This window comes from Zeugodacus cucurbitae, chromosome 3, assembly GCF_028554725.1.
Source record: "Zeugodacus cucurbitae isolate PBARC_wt_2022May chromosome 3, idZeuCucr1.2, whole genome shotgun sequence".
NCBI lineage: Eukaryota > Metazoa > Arthropoda > Insecta > Diptera > Tephritidae > Zeugodacus > Zeugodacus cucurbitae.
Window position 1 is genome coordinate 40,385,590 of NC_071668.1, and position 17,925 is coordinate 40,403,514.

Here is a 17,925-nt window from a genome sequence, read left to right on the forward strand (position 1 = left end):
TGGCGCCATTGCTCTTCAAACAACTTAACGTAAAATGCGTTTGACTTAACTGTAAATGCAGTGTTACCAGACATTCATTTGTTGATATTAAACTACGTTGACATATTAGAATTTAACTATGTTTACACCGTTTGCAATTTCGACACCTGTAGCTAACTTAGATGAACATAAAATGTATTAAATTTCAAAATGCTGTTTGCGATTATTTTGCAATTACTCGAGTAATAGTCGAGTAATTTGAAAAGGTGTTTCGATGCAATTAAATCGTAAATTGAATGAAAATAATCGATTAATTTAATCAAATGATTAATCGTTGCCATCCCTAGTCGTACCTCCTTTTGTCGTAGGATCATTTCTTCCTTTGATCATTTCTAATGAAAATTTCTCTCTGAGGAATGCCAGTATTGGTTCAGCTTCTGGCAATGAGAAATTTATATTAAAATCTCCCGCAAGGAGTACCGGTTTTCGCTATACTCTACTGGTTCTCCGATAATATCTGCAAAAGCTTGCGAACCTGCAGTTGACAACGGTAATAAAGCTTTACCGATGAACAATTTTATATCTCGATGAATTGGTGATGTATAAATGGCAATTAAATTAATTTTTTTATTATTATTGTTATGATTATTGCTAGGGTTCATTATGCATTTTACCGCACACAAATCGCCAATTCTTGTTGATGTTGATATCGTCACATCAGCATCACTCGCGTACGGAGCCTTTATATCTAAATGAGGAGTGAGAATATGACATTTGTCTTGTTCATTGTGATAAATAGCAACGCCTGAATTTCTTGTTTTATTTCGTTGAAATCTTACAACGAAATCAAAATTTGGTACGGGTACAGGAGGCTCGTTGTCGTTTATAAATGTTTCTGATAACATCAAGATGTTTGACTGTTTAAACACTCTATCTGAGAAATCATCAACATGAGCACGAAGACTTTGACAATTGAATGATATTATTGATAAACATTTTCTTGTGCTAAGAAACTCGAATAATTCTTTTTCTAAGGTGACAATTGGATTTCGACGTAATTTTATCATTTCATCTCGCAAAGCGCGACATGACCTGTCATTGCTTCCAATGCCATGATACAATTTTTTCTGTTTATTCACTGGGATAATGTAAATTTGGTGGTTGACAAACTTACGTGCACGCATACACAAATGTAAGTTTGTGTGTTTGTTCAATGACATATAAACATGTACATATGTATGTTTTGTAGTACATTTCTTGTAAAATCTTCGTTGCCACGGATGACCGCAAATAGTAATTTTTTTGTCACAGACTTGTAATCAGTGTCGCGTTTTCGCAGGCAAAGAGGCCCATGTCCCCAACTCATATTATTATGGAACTCGAATCACCATAATCCACAAAAAAAATTTGAGTTAGAGAGACTTCGAGCTATAGAAATTTTCATTAAAACATAAATCTTTCAAAAAGCTGTAAAATATAGATTTATACACAGTTTTAATGATTTACTTCGCATAACGTTTTATTTAAATACGATAAAACATGTATTCTTTAATTTTGTTTGTTGCACTTGGCTATTGTTTGGCTCTCGACGTCTGTGTCCCATGCTTTTGTTACATTATTTATGAAATATATTAGAGTAATATCATATTTTTGTTCTCCTCCAAACGATATAGAGGAACTCTTTTAAAATTGTGCCTCGATAGTAAAATGTTAAATTTTGTATTATGCCCTGGTCGAAAAGTTCGATTAATGGAAGGAGATTAGTATGAAATTTGACTTCTATTGCCAATTCAAGAATTCAAGTTATGGAGAACTTTGAGTTATGGAAGGAAATTTGTATGAAATATTATTTCTAAACGCTATTGCCAATACAAAAGTTCGAGTTATAGAGATCTTCGAGTTATGGAAGTTCCACTGTATTTATTAAAGAGATTTCTTTAAAATAGAAAATTTCAAGTGCTCTCAGATTTCTTGATAGTGAAGATTTTTTTGTATGAAATTTTGAGAAACATACTAATATTAAAATCTTCAATTTTAGTGACATTTTAATTTAAAAAACTTATTTTTGAATATAAATCTGCATTATATAAATTATTGGTACCTAGTTTCTGCTGGTTTTGTTTTCAATATAAAAATTAAATTATTCGCAATTCGCTGATATTGTTTCCTTATGGGAAAAAAGCATTGTTTCCAAGTAAAAAAAAATTTCAAAGGACGAGACGGTAATGATCAAACATAAAAAGAACGAGTTTCTTATTTGTGTTAATGGATGAAACATGGATACAACATTACACACCTAGGTCCAATTGAAAGTCCGCCAATTAGTTGCTGAAAGTTTCTGGGTGAAAAGTCTTTAGGTCTAAGGCTATTCAACCGATGTAAAATGGAATACTTACGTTGCGTTGAATATGAGCAACAAATCATTCAAGTATCAATTATTTTTTTTCCTTAACATATTATAATATAATTTTTTATTTATGTATGTACATATATTAAATTCAGTATAAACACCGATGAATATACATACATTTAAGCAAAATTTAATTTAAACTATATATCCAGTAAGTCAATATGCTCTAAAGTATTTTTGGAAGTTTCCGCGTATTTTCTTGCTTTTATTCGTAAATCCACAATACTAATTTTTTTGCTATAGACTGATGCAATGGCAGCCAAATCAAATGGGTTAGGACATATAGGAATCCAGGTTTTTGGTGAAGAGTTGTCAATTACAGTACCAAGCTGAAAAATTTTTAATAAACGAATATTAAAAAACATGTATATATGTATATGTATACGTATGTATGTATATAAAATACTGGACTTCTTGTATTGTAATTAATATGCATGCTTATTTAACATTTTCATTGTCATATTTGCTTTACACTTATTAACTTGTGGCGTTTGTTTGGTTTTCCATTCTCGTATTTCGCGATTCTGTGGTTGAGAAAAATGCAGTTATTTTGATCATTGCAAAGTGAACTCGTATGTTAAAAATAACTTGTACAAACTACAAACTTAGAGTTAAGTGAATTAAAAACAAGTAAGGAAGGGCTAAGTTCGGGTGTAACCGAACATTTTGTATTCTCGCAATTTATTTATTTAACTTTATTAATATTATATAACGCACTATTAGACCCACATATTCGTCAAATATATTGTATAAAGTCCATTGAAAGTTGGAAACACTAATATTAGTGTTGACGCCGCCCCGCCTAATTTCACTGCCACGTCTGTGTCGGAAGAGAGATCACCACTTCGAAGCATTTTCGAAGTCTTAATTCGAACGCAACCAAATATTTGAAGTTGCGCTCTTGCTTTTCTTTGCTTCTTCTTACTTCTTCCTTTGCGACGTCTCAGCCGATCCAGACGTGCACACCGTACTCCACCAACTGAGCTAGCGTTGGTCCTTCGAGCCGGATAACAGGTAACAAGTTAAAGTGAAAGTGCATTGATTCGCCTGAGTTAGCAACACGTTAAGTTAATTTGTACATAATTTATGTATGTACAAACCCAATTGTGCGGTGTGAAGTAGAGACCGAAACTTATTTTTGGCACTCTACCAACAATTTCAACGCACACTGCAGGTTGTATTGTACTTCATTTAAGTACAACAATAAATACACCTTGCCTTGCACACGTCATTTCTCATCACTTTATATATTCCAATAAAATATTTGTAATTTGATTTATATAAAGAGCTTAGTCACTCTCACATCAATCTTTGTTTGTGTACCTATACGAACACTAGGCGTGCAAGTGCTTTGGGACGATTACCCAGCAAGCACTTTCCAAACACATTTGAACGAAACGTATTTGATTGTTTCTGCACTAACCTAATTTGTGATAGTGTTTGTATAAAAAACAAAACATTTTTTATTAAATTTATTACTTTATATTTCGAAAAATTTGTACGCTTCACAACGAAACAACGCGTTACTTCAGTTTGCAGTTTTCATTGATTGGTGCTGTAACTTTTAAACTTATTGCAACATATTTGCAATTTTTTTCAAATTTAAATCAAATTTTAAAGTTTTAGAAATGATTTTGTGAAACTTATTTGCAGTTAAATTGTCGGTTATTTCGGTTAAATTGTCAGATACAATGGAATCCATCAAGGCCTTTATCAGAGCTGCAGACGCTATACTGGAGTTTGAGGAGTCTTTTGCTCCAAAAGCAGACAACCAAAGTGCCTACTCTCTTGAAGTACAACAAGCCGAACTGAAATCTCTATGGGCAGAGGTAATGTCGGAATACAAGTTGTGTTTGCCAAAGGTGGATGCTTCCGATACAAAAACAATTGAGGACATAAAACTTAAATATACCAACTGTTACCATGCATATGAGTGTTGTGCTGGCTTGATGGGCGAACTCATGCACAACCTCACGGCGTTCAACCAAAGCCCTAGTTCAAATTCAACCTGAACGGTTGCAACAAACGACAGAACTGGTGAGGTATTCCCTCAACTTACCGCCATGTGATACAGAAATATTTCATGGCGATGTATTGCAATGGCCCTCATTTAGAGATCTATTTGCCGCGATTTATGGGAAAAACTCGAGGTTATCCCCAGTCGAAAAGTTATTCCACCTTAATCAAAAAACCCGAGGTGAGGCGAAAGCTATCGTTTCGAAAGCGCCTCTGGATTCGCATTGGCTTGGAATAATTTGTTGTGTAGATATGAAAACAAGCGAGTTCTTGTCAATACGCAATTAAATTTATTGTTCAAGCTTCCGCACATTTCAACTGAATCCGAGGCCGAACTCAGAAATTTACAACGGGAGATAAATAGCTGCATCTCAGGTTTACAAATTCATGGCAACAACATAGATAGCTGGGATGCCTTATTTACGTATTTGTGTTCTATCCGACTGCCTGACTATACACTGTCGCTTTGGGAACAATCTCTGGATTCGGATTCAGAGATCCCAAAATGACAAATGACAAATTTCTAACCAAACGAGTTAAAACGCTAGAGAGAGTATCTAACCTCAAAGGCGAGTCGAGTACTCAACCCAAGATTAAGTCGGCTGATGGTGAAGGTCGGACACCAACCTTGCAATCAAGGACGGGGTCCAAACCCATAAATTCTCATCACGTCAAAACAAATAGTCTTAAATGTAAACTTTGCTCATCTCAATCGCACTTTTTAAAAACTTGTCAAAGATTTATAGAGATGCAGCCTAACGCAAGGTTAAATACGGTCAGAAAACTTCACGTCTGCCTAAACTGTTTATCGGACACACATGAAGTCTAAGATTGTAAAAGTATGTTCAATTGTGCTAAATGCAAACAGAGACATCACTCTATGATTCACCGGGATCAGAGATTTCCCTTTTCACAGACCCTACTGAGATTTCCACTAAATCTCATGTGGCCTCCATTAAGGCCAATGTGCCTACCAGTCGCAGCATGCTCTTAGGTAAAGCTATGGTGACTATATGTCTTAACGATAACACCTTCACTGTCAGAGCCCTGATCGATTCGGGATCTGAAGGAAACTTCATTACCAACAGTCTGCAAAAACGCTTAAATCTGACAAGCAGGAAAGTCAGCGGACGAGTTTCGGGATGGAATTATACCGTGTCGGGACGAGTTCAAACGGTATGCTCAATCACCATTGGCTCGCCCCATAACAAAGGTTTAAAACTAGAAGCAGAAGCGTTGGTACTACCAAAACTGACTGGACTGCTTCCATCCAGATCAATCAACCCTTCCATTGTTAAAAGGTTACCCAATATCCTCTTATATATATATATTTGGCGTAGGAACCGCTTTAAGCGATTATAGCCGAATCCACCAGAGCGCGCCACTCATTCCTCCTTTTTGCTTTTTGGCGCCAACTGGAAACACCAAGTGAAGCCAGGTCACTTTGCACTTGGTCTTTCCACCGGAGTGGAGGTCGTCCTCTTCCGCGGCTTCCTCCAGCGGGTACTGCATCGAATACTTTCAGAGCTGGAGTGTTTTCTTCCATCCGTACAACATGCCCTAGCCAGCGTAGCCGCTGTCTTTTTATTCGCTGAACTATGTCAATGTCGTCGTATAAATCGTACAGCTCATCGTTCCATCGTCTGCGGTATTCGCCGTTGCCAATGTTTAGAGGACCATAAATCTTGCGCAAAACCTTTCTCTCGAAAACCCCAAGAGTCGTCTCATCGGATGTTGTCATCGTCCACGCTTCAGCGCCATACATCAGAACGGGAATAATGAGCGACTTATAGAGTTTGATTTTGGTTCGTCGAGAGAGGACTTTACTTTTCAATTGCCTACTCAGTCCAAAGTAGCACCTGTTGGCAAGAGTGATTCTGCGTTGGATTTCAAGGCTGACATTGTTGGTGTTGTTAATGCTGGTTCCCAGATAAACGAAATTATCTACAACTTCAAAGTTATGACTGTCAACAGTGACGTGGGAGCCAAGACGCGAGTGCGCTGACTGTTTGTTTGATGACAGGAGATATTTCGTCTTGTCCTCATTCACCACCAGACCCATACGTTTCGTTTCTTCTTTATCTAGTATGGAAAACGCAGAACAAACGGCGCGGTTGTTGCTTCCGATGATATCAATATCATCGGCATACGCCAGGAGCTGTACACTCTTGTAGAAGATTGTACCCTCTCTATTTAGTTCTGCAGCTCGTATTATTTTTTCCAGCAATAGATTGAAGAAGTCGCACGATAGTGAGTCACCCTGTCTGAAGCCTCGTTTGGTATCGAACGGCTCGGAGAGGTCCTTCCCGATCCTGACGGAGCTTTTGGTGTTGCTCAACGTCAGCTTACATAGCCGTATAACAATTTCCATACGAGTCAAAAGGTTGACTTGATGATCGGAGGGGATATCTACCCAAAAATCATACGAAACGGTGTAAAATAAAAGATCTTCGGTTCCCTCATTGCCCACCGTACAGTGTTTGGCTGGATTTTAACAGGTTCTGTTCCCTCCGAAGAAACGAAGAATAAACCGACTAACGTCACATATTTCAACGAGGTATCTTCAGATAATCAGCTTTCCAAATTCTGGGAACTAGAAGAAATACCTAAAAACCATTTCTCACTGTAGAAGAACAATATTGTGACAGATTATATTCTAAAACAACCATTAGAAACAGCGAAGGGCGTTACATTGTTTCACTCCCATTCAAAGTTGTTCCAGCAGAAACTACTTTTGGAGCATCTCGTCATATTGCACAGAAACGAAGGAAATGGAAACATCCCAACAAAACGTCCAAGTAAACGCCCTAGTGTTAGTTCGTGATGAAAATTTACCTCCAAATGAGGAGATTAGACAGGATAATATATTCAGGGTTGGACCAACGAGTTCGAGTTGTGGACATCAATACTCATCGCGGCTTAATATGTAGGGCTATCTCAAAAATTGTCATTTTACCCAATCAATGTTAATTTATTCTATACATTCACAACTTAATAATTTTCTTTTTCATTCAAGAAATTATTTAAAATGACTACCAGCAATTGCCCGTTAAGCATAGACAATCGTCTTTTTCGCTGGTGCCCAAAATTTCGTCAGATGTCCCCAGAAATTAGGCTGAGGACAACCTTAATTCACCGCTTTTGCATCAACTGCCTTGCCTCGAACCATTCAAAGGAAGAATGCGTCAGCGTAATACGCTGTAAACATTGCGGCAGCCCTCCATGGCATTAGTGCAGATGCCGAAGAACTAGACGAGGATGTCGTTGAATTAACATGGGCACAACAAGTCGAGCAAGAGGCAGCGGAAATTGAAGAGAATCTGTTCACCATCGCTACGATGGATTCGATGCCTTCTCAACCATGTCAACAGACGCACAGTGGGGCCATTGGAGCTCATTTCTCGGATTAATTAAAAAAAATATGAAGATCCTTCAAAACTAAGTATACTTGCTTAAAGTACACAAAATTCTATGCTTATGTAGTGAAACTACAAACTTGATATTTGTGAAACAAAAATCTAATTTTTTTTTTAATCCGCAGATCTTTTGTACCTAAATTGTGTTTTTGTCAAGTAATTCTAAAAATTTGTAAAACCATGGAACCATCAAACTCAGGTAATAATTGAACTAGTTTGCTAAATTGTGTGTAAAGTTATAATTGCAAATTTTGAGATTATATATATGAAGGGCAAAAAAAAATTAATTTTCTTAGTTTAAGTAGACAAAGAGTTGGTAGTTCAAGTGAGTTTAGATAAGATTTAGACACCATTGGAAAGCCTGAACAATTAAGTGTTATTTTAGAGAAATTTAGGTGGCGCATCAGTGTGCCTCAGAAGATATGCTCGCATTTGTAATAATACAGTGGTAGACATTCGTTTAAGCGCAGCCTTATTTTTCATTTAACTTCATTCTCTCTCTTTTATCAATGACTTGCTTAAAAAAATTCTATGTTATATTGATTGCTTGGTTAACGGGAGTTTGTTTGTAGTGCAAAAACCTAGGTTCGTTATTGTTGTTATTTTTAATGCAATTTCTTTTAATAATATAATAAAAAAGAGGTAGACATTCGTTTAAGCGCACCTTGGCAAAGAAAGCGAAACAATTTTTTTGATTGAAAAAAACAATTGGATTGTTTCGTAAAATAAATAATTGGTGTCTTTAGGTTAATTAAGGAGTAAAATTGTTTTATTATTATATACATGTTTAAGATTACATCACGAATCCAGGGGAATAATACCTCGGTGACACCAAACAGCTCAAATCAATATTTACCATAAGGAAGGTTATTGAAACCTAGAGATCGGGCACAAAATTGAAAGATCAGATGAGTCGTGAGCAATTTAAAAAAAATGTAAAAATTTTGGCGTGTAAAGTCCAACGAAGGGCAATGTAAAACTTAATATTCGCCAGATAAATCAAATTAAAAATCAAACCACTAAACATTTTTTGAACTCCACATAAAATAAAAGATAATTTGGGGTTTCCAGTGACAACCATGCTTATTGCTCACATTTTACATAACAGAAATTAGTTGAAATGAAAAAAATCGGTGTGCAAGCCTGGTTTAAGCCTCATCACAAACAAGTGCACTTAGACTTCACCCGAAAACCCATGCAGTGGACAACTGAAATGGATGATGTTGTGTTTTCCGATGAAAAAATATTAAATTTACATGGTCCACACTTTTATAGTTGTTACTAACACGATTTTTCAAAAATTAAGTTTGGTGGTGGCAGCGTTATGGTTTAGGAGGCATTTTAATCGAGAGGTAAAGCAAAATTGAGCTTTATATCGCCGAAAATGGACTCAAAACATAAACCGACATGTTGGACCATGCTCACATTTAATTTTTGGATAACAAAATGGATGCAGATACCATTTTTCAACAGGATAACGCTGCCATTCACGTTTTTAAGGAGTCTTTAAAATGGTTTGAGGTGCGCAATATTGCACTTATAAAGTGCCCAGAGTGCAGTCCTGATTGGAATTCAGTGGAGAGCATTTGGAGGAACATATCGCACAATATGTATGAGCAAAAAGTCCAAGGACACCTTTATTTAACTGTATAAGAGCTCAAATTGGACATTAAAGAAACTTAGGAAGATTTTGATCATTCGAAACTGAAACATTTAGTGAACTCGAGCCGAAATCGTGCTTTTGAAGATATTATTCAAAATGCAACATCAATTAGTTATTGAAAACTTAATAAATATGAAAATATGAGACTTTTAGTTGATGCGTTCAAACGAATGTCTACCTCTTTTTTTATCATATTATTAAAAAAAATGCCTAGGTTTTTGCCCTACAAACAAACTCCCGTTAGCCTAGCAATCAATATAACATAGAATTTGTTTTAAGCAAGTCATTGATAAAAGAGAGAGAACGAAGTAAAATGAAAAATAAGGCTGCGCTTAAACGAATGACTACCACTGTATTCGTTATGTAATTTATAAATTAAATTTGCTTCTAGACTGCAGCTTGTGCGCCTAACGGTTTTTTTGTTGTTACATTTACTGTTGTTGTTTATACTGTTGGAGTTTCGTAGGTTTGCTTTTGTTGTTGTTATTTTATATTTTTATTTTTTGTTTTGTTTTAATATACCATATTTTAAGAGTCATGTGATTAAATTTTGCAGGAACATGCTCAAACGTCGTTTTTTTTTTTACTCGCCTCAGCTTGTACAATATTTTCAATTATGTCAGCTGTAGGAAAATGGATGATAAAATCATGCATTTAAAAAAAGAGCTAAAAACACGTACTGGTTATTCTGAAGACAACTCTCAAGTTTTCAATGAACGAATAAAAAAAATTCTATTTGAGTTTAAGAAAAAATGGAATAAGGCCCATAGAATGGAAGACAGATTTCTATCTGATATTAATAAGAATTGGTTTCAATCGTCAGTTGGGTTTCAAGTAGGACAAGCATCTAAAAGAGGACGAAAAGAAATTTCATTTAGTGACTCTGATGATTCGTGTAAATTAAAAAAAAACTAAATTTTAAAGAGACACCACAGAGTTACCAGTTTTACTTCATGCAGGAGAAACTAAATTAAGAACAACCGGCTCCGTAGAAAAATCAAAAGCGATACGTAGTATCGTACATTTTTCAACATCAACAACCAAAAGGTTTAACGAAAGTTTAAAGAAACCTGTAGTCAGTACAAAAATGTCAAATCTTAAAGCTCTCTCTGTTTTCGTAGAAGCTAAGCTATCTCGCTACCAATACAATGTTGTTAGACAATCTGCTCCTGATAAGTTTCCATCATATAAAATTATACAAAAAGAGAAAAAAAAGTGCTATCCAGAATATCGGTGCATTACAATAATCGAAACTTCCGCTGAAGTAAGTTTACAAGCACTATTAAACCACACAGCAGAACGATTAATACAAATTCATGAAAACCGTATTGCCTCGTTAATTAACCAAAAACTCTAACTGTATACTAAATGGGGATTTGATGGAAGCTCTAGTCACAGTTCGTACAAGCAAGCTTTTCATGGATGGATGGTATCGATTCCTCCGTATTTTTAACAACAATTATGCCTCTCAAACTTCTATTGGCTGAACAAGTAATTTGGAAAAATCCTCAACCATCATCAACTAGATTTTGTAGGCCCCTAAAAATTGAATTTGTGAAGGAAACCAAATCTGTGGCGATTACGGCAAAGGAAAGGGTAGAACAAAATATTAAGAATTAAATTTTGTACAACTGTACTAGTTAATGACAAAGTTGTATATGTGAATCACAAATTAATTTGACAATGATTAATGGTGTGCAATGCTTTAACTGGAACTACATCAACACAAAAGTGCTATTTATGTGGGGCAACTACTAAGGATTTTAACAATATAGAAGACATGATCGAAAGACCTGTAAATGTAGAAAACTTGAAATTTGGCTTATCTATTCTTCACGGCTGGATTAGATTTTTTGAAAGTCTCCTACATATGTATTTCATACAAATTACCGATACAGAAATGGCAAGCAAGGAACCGATTCAGAAAAACAAATCGTTTCTGAGACGAAGCGAAGAATTCAGAAGCAATTTAAAGAAGCTTTAGGATTAATAGTGGACCAACCAAAACCTGGCTCTGGAAACACAAATTACGGTAATACCGCCAGACGTTTTTTTTTTTAAATGCAGAAAAGTCTGCTGAAATAACCTCTATAAATTTAAATTTGATAAAGCAAATACACATTCTTTTAATTATGGTGTCTAGTGGATATGAAATAAACAACAAAAAATTTCGAGTTTTTTCACGTAAAACAGCAAACCTTTTTGCTAAGTTGTATCCATGGTACAATATGACTTTGCACAAATACTTTATACACGGACTTGAAATTATTGATAAGGCACTTTTGCCTATTGACCAATTATCGCAAGAAGCACAAGAACTACTATTTCACGACTGCGTCTCCGCACACAAGCCCGTGGAGACAGCCGAGTGTGAGATCTTATGTGGTGGACAGTCAGAAATCTCCGTAACTGCACTAATACAACGTCATCAATTACCACCGACGCCAGTAAGGTCTCTGGAAGACCACACACTGCAACACTTCCAGAACCTAAGACTTGCAGACAACGACTCTGCAAGTCAGCGCCAGTCGAGGTAATTTTGGGGGCGGACATCTACTCCCGGCTCATACTGCCAGGCTTACAACCAGCGACAGTGGGACAACTCGTCGCCCAAAATACGACGCTGGGATATGTAATATCCGGCGTCGTATAATATCGGCCCAATAAAATGCACTGGCTACCTCCGAGTTAGACTCGAGTCGTCTCACCGACCTCGGAATGTGGTAATTTCTATGCAGTTTGGTGACATGGCAATGACCGTCTAAGACTCCATTTGTCTCAGCGGCATTTCCGGACCGAACCAGACTCGATTCGTCTTGTCGGCCACCCCATCTGCAAGAAATGCACCGCTTGCCAGAGGAAGTACAGGAGCCAGACGCATGTTAGTTTTAAGTAATAATTAATTGTAAACTGCATTTGCAATAAGTGCGATCCTTTGTACCAAATTGTATTTCCATAGCTATATGTGTTTTCGGTTTTCGCCAATTTGTGGCAGTGGTCCGATTGTGCCCATCATCGAAAGCAACCTTCCTATGGTGCCAAGAAATAAGTGTGCCAAGTTTCATCAAGATATCTTAATTTTTACTCAAGTTACAGCTTTCACAGACGAACGAACGGACGGACGGACGGACGGACAGACAGACATCCGGATTTGAACTCCACTCTTCACCCTGATCACTTTGGTATATATAACCCAATATCTAACTCGTTTAGTTTTGGGTGTTACAAACAACCGTTATGTGAACAAAACTATAATACTATCTTAGAAACTTTGTTGCGAGAGTATAAAAACAGCTACGTATTAAATGTTATACAGCGCACACACAATTTAAAAGGGGAACACGAAGAATCGTGAACCCCCATTTTGGTGCATTGACTATTCAAAATCGTTAACAATGCACGAAAGCTCTGAAACATGAACGATAAACGTTCCAATATTTTAATTTATTTTGTATCGTTCTTAAATAATTCTGAACTTTAGGAAACACCTAATAACAAATTATTCTTTTTTTTGTGCCGAAATACTTGGGAATTTACAAAAAGTTTTAGGTTCTTAGTTAAGAAATATAATGTTGCTGCATCTACAATTTGTGGCATTAAAACGAAAACACAAGGCAAAACTCGTAACCGATAGATTTTCTGAAACTGGAAAAGGAAAATCTTTTGTTTATGCGAATGCGGCAAGAGATTTCTTTATCGTTATTGTTGAAAGAGTAAGCCCAAAACTTGCATTCCAAATTAAAGGAAAACGAAGCTGATTTTTACGCTAGTAAAATTTAAAAATTTAAGTAACCGTATCAGAGACACTGGAGAAAATCAAACCAAATTAAACACTTGAAATTTTCAACAAAGTGGTACAATGGGCTAGGTATGAAGTCGTCGACCAATCGATGTGAATGTACTAACACGACTAAAGGAGAAAGCTGTATTAAAATTATTATGCAAACAGGAAGTGCAAAAAAATTGCTTCTCTTACATTTGCTGTCAAACAACAATAAAATGTGAATTTAGATGTGTAAACATTTATTAACTTATTATTTTTGGGTGTTCGAAAACATGAACATTTCGCAAGTTTGAACTGCCCTGGTTTTAATTAGTTCACGTTTTCGAGCGTGCTCTGTACTTTCAATTAATTAGTGAGGGTAAGCCTAAATTTTGCATATTGCATAGAAATTTTCAATGTTTCAAAGTCTGTGAATTACATAAATAAATGGCGAGAGATAAAATGTTCGGCTACACTCGGACTTAGCGCTTACCTCCTTGTCTTGTATAATAATGTTAAAATAGTGAGGTAGGGCTAACTTAGGGTGTAACCAAACAATGTTTACTTTCTCAATTTGACATGCTCTAAATTAGAAAAGTGATTTCGGGAGTTGACAAAACATGTATTGTATTACATGTATTCTTTAATGTTATTAAGATTACACATAATTCGGGCCATATGTATGGGAGGTATGCGTGGTTATAATCCGATTTTTTCTAATTGTCTACTACATAATAAAGTGCCTAAAGGAATTGACTGAAGAAAGATTTGTTGATATAGCTTTGATAGTTTACGAGATACATATGAATAAAATAACTTACGAGGAGGCGAGAACATTTTTTCTTTCTAAAAAAAATGCACTCAAATATATCCCTCCCTAGTATGATTCTCTTTACTTTCAAAACTTTATGTATGGCTTAATTATAGCACTTTATATGTTTTTGGTTATGGCCAGTTTAAGGTCTTGGCAGTGGACCGACTTCGCCAACCTTTTCATAGTGCCAAAAAACATGTGTACCAAGTCATTATGATATCTCAATTTTTGCTCAAGTTACAGTTGCAAAGGATGGGCGGATGGTCGGACGGTGAGACAAACATCCGGATTTTAAATCCACTCATCACCCTGATCACTTTGGTATATACATTTGTATATCTATACTATACTATTATAAAGACGAAAAATTTGTATATACAGTGAGTACCTTTAATATTCGGTTTTTTTTTGATAAATTAATAGAAAAGCGTTTCAAAAACCAAAAATTTTTCAGTTTTAAGTACTTTGTGTTATTGCCTTGGTTTTTTATAACTTCGCTCAAGCGATTTGACATATTCGATATAATTATACTCTCGCAACAAAGTTGCTAGAGAGTATTATAGTTTTGTTCACATAACGGTTGTTTGTAACACCCAAAACTAAACGAGTTAGATATAGGGTTATATATACCAAAGTGATCAGGGTGAAGAGTGGAGTTTAAATCCGAATGTCTGTCTGTCCGTCCGTCCGTCTGTGCAAGCTGTAACTTGAGTAAAAATTAAGATATCTTAAGGAAACTTGGCACACTTATTTCTTGGCACCATAGGAAGGTTGTTTCGAAAATGAGCAAAATCGGACCACTGCCACGCCCACAAAATGGCGAAAACCGAAAACTGATAAAGTGCCTTAACTAAGCCATAAATAAAGCTATGGAAAATTCGGTACGAAGGATCGCACTATGAAGGGGCATATTTGGATGTAATTTTTTTGGGGAGGTGGGCGTGGCCCCGCCCCTAAATAGGTTTTTTGTACATATCTCGGAAACTAATAGAGCTATATAAACCAAACTTTCTGCAGTCGTTTTTTTTATTCACTTCTTAATACAGTCCAAAAATTAAAGAAATCGGATAATAACCACGCCCACCTCCCATACAAAGGTTGGGTTGAAAATTACTAAAAGTGGGTTAACTCACTAAAGAAAAACATCAGAAACACTAAATTTCACATAAGAAATGGCAGATGGAAGCTGCAAACAGAGTTTTTTACAAAATGTATAATGGGAGTGGCGTCGCCCACTTATGGGTCAAAAACCATATCTCAGGAACTACTGGACCGATTTCAATGAAACTTGGTATGTAATAGTTTCCTTACATCCCAATGATATGTTGTAAAAATAGGCCAAATCGCTTTACAACCACGCCCGCTTCCTATATACCAGAACTTTGAAGACGATCTGAATCGTTAACTTTACAATATATAAAGTAAGCACTAGTAAGATATCGGTGCAGAACTTTGCACAAATACAATGTTTACAGTGTGGCAGCCCCATTCTAAAAATCACCGAAATCGGACCATAGGTTTTTAAGGCCCCATATATCGAACACGAGGACCTCGGTGCTTCTAACCTAATATTATGGTTTCCAACTTTCAATGGACTTTATACAATATATATGACGAATATGTGGGTCAAATTGTGTATTATATAATATAAATAAAGTTAAATAAATAAGTTGCGAGAGTATAAAATGTTCGGTTACACCCGAACTTAGCATGTCCTTACTTATTTTCAGAATGTAATTATCGCCTGTTTATACCATTCTTCCTGGAGTCGTGTTTTTAGTGCTATGAGAGATGAAACGGGGTTTTGACGCCACATCTGTCCAATTCACTCCATAATTTTTTGATAGGATTTATGTCAGGATATTGAATCGGCGTTTCTATAATTTTGGAACAATTTTCAAGCAACCAAGACCTCACGATATAGGCTTTATTTTTGGGTCATTATCCTGATATAAGTTAAATGTATCGTAAATACCAAACTATCTCTCAAAATTTATAGAAAAGTGAGTTGGTTCATAATCCCATCAACAAAAAACAAAATTTTCGACGCTTTTGGATGATATGCACCCCCACACCATAACATGTCCACCTCCGTACACAAAGTATATAAAACTGAAAAAATCTTTAGAAGCCGAAGAAAAGCGTTTTTTTTCGTAATTTTTTTTTGAAAGGGAAGGAAATGATTACGGTAAACGGAATTTTAAGACGATAGTGTACTATATTTAAGGCTTAAAAAACTATATTTATTATTAAAAACATTGACATTTTTTCAAAGTTGTAAGTATTTTACTGAAGCGCCTGGAGTCTGCACTTGTAAATCGGTGCCGGTGATGGAGGTCGTGCGATGCATCTGAAACAGTCGAACCAAATTTTTTTTAATTTTTAAAAGTTTCTTTTCTTTATGAACTAAAAAAATACCGAAAAAGTTATAAAATTCCAAATTTTTTCGAAAAAATTGACTTTAGGTTGCAAAACAAGTAGTTAGTTGAAATAATACTTTCGTCCAACTTTTTTAGTTCAAATAGAAGATAATTTAATACTGAAGCTAGATCACTTTTTTCCGACCGGACATATATTCTTTTTGCTATCGCCGGCACCGTTTTCTAGCACTTGTGAAAATGAAAACTAAAGGTCTGCCACTAAAACCACTAAAACTGCTCTAGCTTCGAAAATATGTCGAATTGGCCTCTGGAATTTTAAAGACATATTCTTGGATAGTTTGGAAGAGATTTAAAACAAAACAAAAAAATCTATTTTTTGAAGCCTGTAAAGCAGACTACTGCCTTAATTTATAAAAAAAAAACCGAATATTAAAGTTGCGTGAATTTTTGAATGTTTTGTTATTTTTAATTATTTTATAGTATTATTCCAACAAAAGAAATTTTGATATGTATATATATGATTAGCTAAAATATAAAACTACACTTTGGCATTCAAAAATTTTTTTTCATTATTGATTTTAACCATTTTATCCGCACTTCAAGTGCTTGAAATAAAAAACCGAATATTAAAGTCACTCACTGTATGTTTGTAATAAATAAACTCAAAAACTACTGTGCCGATTTCAAAAATTCTTTCACCATTGGAAAGCTACATTCACCCAGAGTAACATAGGCTATATTTTTGGCTATAAAATATTAGGTATTCTTATCAAAACTTAACTAACATAATCCAAAGTGTAAAAAAGTGCCCTAACACGTCTTTCGTCGCATGCGCTTTGGAAATTATTGATGATAGAACTAAGGCAGTTTAACTATATCTCAACTTTCTGGAAATAGTTCCCAGGCGAGGGTATCAAAAGACTCCGTGATAGAGAATCTTAATCTGAAACTGAAAATCGTCTTGCAAGTCATTCTCTCCGCAGATCAATCGTGTGCCAGGGAATCGAAGAACGAGCGATCAAAGCTGCTTGCCGAACAAAATTTCAAAACCTCCCAAGTACACGCTTGAGAGTCGAGTACTTAGCGTGTACAGCGGCTTGAAGAACAAAATATTACAAATATGCAAACTCGCACTACGGAGTAGAACTCTGAGCGTTCCAGAAAATTTTATGTTCGAATTTTCGTAATTTTACTTTTTTTATAAGACCCCACGCAAGAAACGGGAAAGTACATATGTACATATGTATGGGATATTTTATATAACACATAACTTTTGAAATGTTTGTTTAAACCCGTGCGAAACCGGAGCGGTCTGCTACGAGAGCTGCTATATTATTTCTGGCCTAATAATTGAGATAGCTTTCAAGCCATACGGACGTGTTCTCGATGCGGTCCGTGAAAACTTTCAAAATACAAAACAAAACAAAAAAAATAATAACAATAAACAAGTATCTTAAAAGGTGCATTAAAGCAAGCGTTAGGC

The 17,925-nt window shown here is 35.6% G+C and overlaps 1 protein-coding gene across 1 annotated transcript in view; it reads right to left on the minus strand.

The window, feature by feature from the left end:
- Nucleotides 1–2,084: 2,084 nt before the first annotated feature.
- Nucleotides 2,085–17,925, minus strand: part of LOC128920062 (short stature homeobox protein 2) — a 216,758-nt gene continuing 200,917 nt past the window's right edge. The window contains exon 5 of the mRNA XM_054226315.1: nucleotides 2,085–2,718. Coding sequence (XP_054082290.1) covers nucleotides 2,530–2,718 — 189 coding nt within the window. The 3' untranslated portion in view covers nucleotides 2,085–2,529. The remainder of the gene's footprint in view (nucleotides 2,719–17,925) is intronic.